General features: G+C 46.4%; 1 protein-coding gene across 1 annotated transcript in view; it reads right to left on the bottom strand.

Moving 5' to 3' along the window:
* The window catches only part of LOC125428002 (neural cell adhesion molecule L1-like), a 76130-nt gene extending 69440 nt beyond the window's left edge, over positions 1–6690 (bottom strand). The window contains exon 1 of the mRNA XM_048487575.1: positions 6678–6690. Within this exon, the coding sequence (XP_048343532.1) occupies positions 6678–6690 (13 nt within the window). The remainder of the gene's footprint in view (positions 1–6677) is intronic.
* Positions 6691–7099: the final 409 nt, after the last annotated feature.

The raw sequence follows: 7099 nt of genomic DNA, 5'->3' as shown, positions 1-7099 counted from the left end.
CTGCGACGCCGGCTGCCCGGCTCTTTCCAGGACCGTCCGTGCGGACGGTCCCAGCGCCGACCCGGCCGCTTCCGCATTCGTGTGGAAACGGCCATACATTGTTGGATGGCTGAAAAAAATAATAATTAGGGAGAACACAAGTTTGAACTTGAGGGTTTTTCCTTCCCCTATTTTGAAATTTTATTTCTGTTTGAACAGTTTTACCCATACTTCAGTACCACCCCAGACACAGTAGAATATACATAGCTATGTCTGGAAAAAACATCTGTAGAGAAACCATCCGTGATTAGTAGGAAATACCAATGCAGATGTTAAATATACCTTTTCATATTTTCCAGGGCTTCGGCTCCTGGCATTGAAAAGAGGTACAGGTGGTGAGAAAGACTCACTTCTCTCCCGTTATAGCATAAGGAGGTGGGATTTTACGTAAGCTTTCCCACACCGGGTTCTTCGTGGATGCTGGTGGCTTGAAGACGCCAACTTTTAAGGGCAAGGACGGTTTCAGATGGTTGGTGGCTTGTTAAATGTCAGACGGGTCCCATTTGTTGGAGAGGACACGGCCAGTAGTTAGTTGAAAATCCAGTTGCAGAAGCCACCGACACATATTGAAGTATGAAATCCTTAAACTTAACAGAAAGATTGCGTGTGTATTGTCGAACGCTTTCACAGCTGGAATCACTAGGATGTTGTGGGTTTTTCAGGTTGTATGGCCGTGTTCCAGTAGTATTTTCTCCTGACGTTTCGCTTACATCTGTGGCTGGCCTGAAAGACCACAACATCCTAAAGTCTGTGTATATTTTTTTAAAAATACCAGTTGGTAAGAAAGTGCTGGGGGGGAATGGGACTCTGAGATCCCATTGTTTGCTTTGGGGGAAACTCGGTATGGGGCCTTGTCTGCTTTTGCATATAAAAATGGGAATGTTGTGTCTTTATCCACTTAATGATCGTAATAGTCTGTTGATTTGGATGCTGTGTGGTTTCCGGGCTGTATGGCCGTGTTCTAGCAGCATTCTCTCCTGACATTTCGCCTGCATCTGTGGCTGGCATCTTCAGAGGATCTGATGTTGGGAAAGCAAGTGGAGTATATATATCTGTTGGAGTGTCCAGGGTGGATGGAGAAACATTGTCTGTGAGTAACAAAGAAGGCACCCAGGTCAATAGTTGAGGGCATCTGAATAGAAGTATGAGTAACAATGAAGACTATAGCCTGGGAGTAACACTGGAGATAGCAAGGTCACTGGTGGGAGCATCTGAATAGAAGTATCCTGGCCTTTGTTTCTTTTGTCTATGGTCATCCGGTGTTTGTGTGGAGCTGGTTAGACACTGTCTTGACTCTAGTATTTTTCAAAACTGGCAGCCAAGTTCTGTTCATTTTCATAGTTTCTTCCTTTCTGTTAAAATTGTCCATGTGCTTATGGATTTCAATTGCTTCTCTGTGTAGTCTGACGTAGTGGCTTTCAGAGTGGTCCAGAATTTCTGTTTTTTTCAAATAATATTCTGTGTCCAGGTTGGTTTATCATGTGTTCTGCTATTGCTGATTTTTCTGGCTGAAATAGTCTGCAGTGCCTTTCGTGTTCTTTGATGTGTGTCTGCGCGCTGCGTTTGGTGGTTCCTATGTAGACTTGTCCACAGCTGCATGGTATGCGATAGACTCCTGCAGTAGCTAAAGGATCCCTCTTATCCTTTGCTGAACGTAGCATCTGTTGAATTTTCTTTGTGGGTCTGTAGATTGTTTGTAGGTTGTGCGTCTTCATCAGTTTTCCTATGCGATCCGTGGTTCCCTTGATGTATGGTAAGAACACTTTCCCTCTAGATGGCTCTTTATCTTTGTTCATGTGGCTTGTTCTTGGTCTTGCAGCCCTTCTGATTTCTGTATTAGAGTAACCATTAGCCTGTAGAGCCCTGTTTAGGTGATTCAATTCATCTTGAAGGAGGTGAGGTTCACAGTCTGTTGATTCTCGTGAGTGCTCATTGGTCGAAGACAGTCCCATAACAATTGGGTGGCCCAAGCTGGACAGATCTTGTGGGACATTGAAAGCTAAGCAAGGTCAGCCCTGGTTAGTATTTGGATGGGAGACCAACAAGGAAACGCAGGGTCACAACACAAAGGCAGGCAGTGGCAAACCATTTCTGAATGCTCTTACCTAGAAAACCCTACAGGGTTACCAGAAGTTGGCTGCAACTTGACGGCACCTCCCACCACCAGTCCCCAATTGTTCTCTTAAGGACCCACGAGAACTTGGAGGATGTGACGAGCTGGGATCAGGTACTTGTGTTTGTGTAAAGAAAAAAAGATTTGGGAGTGGAATACACAGAAAGCAGCGGGCAGAGACTATTGTGGGTTGGTGTCTGATTGACTGGGCTCTAGGCCATGATAGCTTTTGATGGAGTGAACTGGTGGAAAAAACATTCACCATCTGAGATTTGCAGATGGAAGTCCGTAGCCACGGTGGCGCAAAAGGGGGCTGGGCCCCATCGATCATTTGTGCTGCCCCTCCAACCAGCGCTAGAGTTGGCATGAAACCGACCACAAGTCTTCCAAGTGAAAATTCTCTTTGTAAAATAAGGAAAGACCTGAGTCAATAAGGTGTGGATCCTCTCACAAATCTTCCAAAGGTGGATTCTCTATGCAATCGGCTGGAATAGAATTAGCAGTTGGCAGGACTGAAATGTCCCAATTTAAAAAGTGGTGGGAGGAGTGATAGAGGATGTCTGAAACGTTGTATTTGCACTTTTCTAATTTTTTGAAATCTTAGCTCTATTGCATTGCTTATTAGATCCCTCCAACTATTCAATTGCATTGCTTTACACCATGTAACTGCCTTGAGTCTCCACTGCAAAACTTGGAAACGGACAAGAAAGCATGCATAGATAGATAGATAGATGATAGATAGATAGATAGATGATAGATAGATGATAGATAGATAGATAGATAGATAGATAGATAGATAGATAGATAGATAGATAGATAGATAGATAGATAGATAGATAGATAGATAGATAGATAGATAGATAGATAGATAGATAGATAGATAGATAGATAGATGGATGGATGGATGGATGGATGGATGGATGGATGGATGGATGGATGGATGGATGGATGGATGGATGGATGGATGGATGGAAGGATGGATGGATGGATGGATGGATGGATGGATGGATGGATGGATGATGGATGATGGATGATGGATGATGGATGAGTGGAAGATGATGGATGGATGGATGGATGGATGGATGGATGGATGGATGGATGGATGGAAGATGGATGGATGGATGGATGGAAGATGGATGGATGGATGGATGGATGGATGGATGGATGGATGGATGGATGGATGGAAGGAAGGATGGATGGATGGATAGATAGATGGATAGATGGATAGATAATAATGGAGAACATAAATTATGATGGACTGATGACCATTGCTGTACTCATCCCCCCACCCCTCCAAGTAAATTTTCTGGCTGTGGGTCTGTGTAGACAACAGATGACACCACATAACTGGTGGAGAATCCCGAAGAGCGCAAACAGCTACCATGACTCCTTCCGACTTCTATGAAGGTTAAAATCAGAGAGCACCAAAGCAGGATTACAGCTGAGCATCAAGAAGACAAAACCCAACGACTGCGGATGAATTACAGATCTTTAAGACTGACTGTGAGGAAACTGAAATTGTGAAAGATTTTCCCTCCCTTGGCTCAGTCATCCACCAAAAGAGAGGTTGCGACCAAGAAATCAGAAGGGGATTAAGACTGGGAAGGGCAGCCAAGAAGCAGCTTGAAGTTATCCCTTAAGTGTAAGGTTGTGTCGCTGGCAACCACTGTCAAGTTAAGTCATACCACAATAGTCCTCATTACCATGGGTGAGTGTGAAAGTTGGATAATGAAGAAAGCTGAGAGGAAGAAAGACATCTCATTTGAAATGTGGGGTTGGAGGAGAGTCTTACACATGCTTCAGACTGCCCCAAAGACAAATCAAGCTGGAACTCTCCCTAGAAGCTAAAACAACCAAGTTGTGACTGTTGTGTTATGGCCCCTTCCACACATGCAGAAAAATGCACTTTCAGTCCACTTTCACAATGGTTTGCAAGTGGATTTTGCTATTCTGCACAGTAAAAATCCAGCTTCAAAGTGCATTGAAAGTGGATTGAAAGTGCATTATTCTGCATGGGCGGAGTGGGCCTCTGAGAAGACAATAAAGCTAGAAAAACCTGAAGGCAGCAGGAAAAGTGGAAAGTCCAACAGAGATGAATTGATTCAATGAAGGAAGCCACGGCCTTCAGTTTGTCAGACCTGAGGAAGGCTGTTCACTATAGGATGTATCGGAGGACATTCATTCATAAATCAGAAGTGACATGACGGCGCTTCACACACATAAGATCTCGGGGGGTATTTTTGCAGGCATAGATGAACAAAGATGGATTCCACACCACAAATGTATAATGGGGTCCAGTCGTTGGAAAAGAACCCATTTCCCTTTTTCCTGCTAACTTGTGTGCCGTGCAGGCAGCAATTGGAGCCCATGGAACAATTGGGGTTGCTTTCGCACCTTCGCGTGGAGATGCTTCTCTCTTTTTATGACCTGCAACACATGCATAGCTGCACAGCGCAGGCATATAGAAAGGAACCCCCGCAGCCATGCCAATCATCCTTAATACTGGCGGACGGGTTGGCGCTTCATGTGAGGCTGCACATGTGCACACTCAAAATAAAAAAAGTAAAGAAGGGGTGATCTCCTGCAACGGCAGGGCAATAAGGAACGTATTACTGCGGCGGGTGGATTTCCCCTGACTGTGGACTGCGTGGCGGAAGGAAGGGAAGTAAACAGCCTCCTGCCTGGCCTTTCGCGTGGGAGAGGCTCCAACCTGGGATTTTGCAGCAGGATTGCTGGTTTTGTGGTTTCCAAAAATCCCGGGCTGTGGGAAATAAAATAGGGCAAACTTGTTTTGAGGATGGAACCTGTGTGAAGTGTCCCCCTCCCCCTTCAATGGCTTGTATCTAATCTGGAGGAACCGGGTTTGATTCCCAGCTCTGCTGCCTGAGCTGTGGAGGCTTATCTGGGGAATTCAGATTAGCCTGGCACCTTAACACACTCCAGCTGGTGACCTTGGCTAGTCACAGCTTCGAGCTCTCTCAGTCCCACCCACTTCTGGCCAGGGGTGTTTGTTGTGAGGGGGAAGGGCAAGGAGATTGTAAGCCCCTTTGAGTCTCCTGCAGGAGAGAAAGGGGGGATATAAATCCAAACTCCTCCTCCTCCTCTTCTTCTTCTTCCTGTTCCTGTTCCTGTTCCTGTTCCTCTTCCTCTTCTTCTTCTTCTTCTTCTTCTTCTTCTTCTTCTTCTTCTTCTTCTTCTTCTTCTTCTTCTTCTTCTTCTTCTTCTTCTTCTTCTTCTTCTTCTTCTTCTTCTTCTTCTTCTTGTATGGCCTTCTAAACCCGTTATATTGGCCCCGTGTGGAATCCACCTCAGCTAACCCTCCAGACTTAGTCAATCCAGCATCACACGAAGCCGCGAATCCTGGTGTCGTAAACTCAACCATCCTCGGCAGGATTCTCCCAGACAAGTTTCTCCCAAGCCGCCCCTTGGGATTTTGAGGTCTCTCTGAGCACCGCTGGTTTCGGCAAGTCCCGTGTTAACCTGTCTGGCTGCCGCTGCTCCTGCCCTCATGCTGAAACAAGAGTAAATCCAGAGGAACCCAGCCAGGCTAATTACCAAGAAGATGGAGAGGGGGAGGAAATGCACTCCTGGAATGCAAAGAACGCATTGCTGTAGCAGAGTTATCCTTGGAGGGGAGCCACATCTGAAGGTTGGGGGTGGTGGTGGTGATGACTCAGGTCTGTCCCAACTGTTCAGGAGATCATAAGGGTCTTTAGGAACTTCAAACCGGGTTGCTCCGAGTCCTGGACAAGCATTAGGGGTTTCTCCTTTCCAAAATAAAGTGGCATCCCACTGAGGCTCAGCTCCAGACTCTAAACTCAGTGTCACACTGTATACAAATAAAGAAGAAGAAGAAGAAGAAGAAGAAGAAGAAGAAGAAGAAGAAGAAGAAGAAGAAGAAGAAGAAGAAGAAGAAGAAGAAGAAGAAGAAGAAGAAGAAGAAGAAGAAGAAGAAGAAGAGTTTGGATTTATATCCCCCCTCCCTGTGGAGACTCAAAGGCTTACACCCTCCTTTGCCCTTCCCCTCACAACAAACACCCTGGGAGGTGGTATTGAGAGAGCCCGAGAAGCTGTGACTAGCCCAAGGTCACCCAGCTGGCGTGTGTGGGAGTGCACAGGCTAATCTGAATTCCCCAGAGAAGCCTCCACAGCTCAGGCGGCAGAGCTGGGAATCAAACCTGGTTCCTTCAGATTAGATACCCGAGCTCTTAACCTCCTACGCCACTGCTGCTAAAGAAGAGAAAGCTTTTAATTCTCTGGTCGTATGCAAAGTAGGAGTGCCCCCGCTCTTTTATTGACACAACAAACAACCCTCAGTGGGGAGCAGCGGTAACTGTAAATCAGATAAAACTTTTCCTCTCCCCATCAGTTCTGCATATTCTTCCAGTTGAGCTCCTGGCCCCTAATGTTAGCAGGCAGCCCCAAGTGGTCACTGAAGACAGTCAAAGGTATCTTGCTTCAGAGGCAGGTTGTTTACATACATACTTTGGGCCACACTGTAGGGCAGGGGTCCCCAATATTGTACCTGTGGGTGCCATGGTGCCTGCAAGCACCTTTCCTGGAACTAGGGATGCCGCTTTTGGGACCGGGGATCCCCTGAATTTACAGCTAATCACCTGTTAGGTCTTGGACCTTTAGCCAATCAAATAAATAGACTCTAGATTCTTAATCAGTAGCATTTATTGAAAGGCAACGAGGTCCCCAGTTTTAGAAAGCTAGTTCTGCCAGACCTGGCTTTTCTGAGTCTCTTTGTCCCCAATCTGTTCCCTCTCCTGTTTTCCCAGAGAAAGTGTGAACAGAGGCTGTTTCCGCACGAATGCGGAAGCGGCCGGTTGGATGCACTTGACCACTGACGATGCTGTGGACCGTCCCACAGACGGGTCCTAGAAAGACCCAGGCAGCTCTGCTCCCTGAGCCAGCGCCCAGCCGAGCCTGGAGTGGCCTGGA

This window comes from Sphaerodactylus townsendi, linkage group LG03 (assembly GCF_021028975.2).
Source record: "Sphaerodactylus townsendi isolate TG3544 linkage group LG03, MPM_Stown_v2.3, whole genome shotgun sequence".
NCBI lineage: Eukaryota > Metazoa > Chordata > Lepidosauria > Squamata > Sphaerodactylidae > Sphaerodactylus > Sphaerodactylus townsendi.
This window is presented reverse-complemented; position numbering and strand designations above follow the sequence as displayed.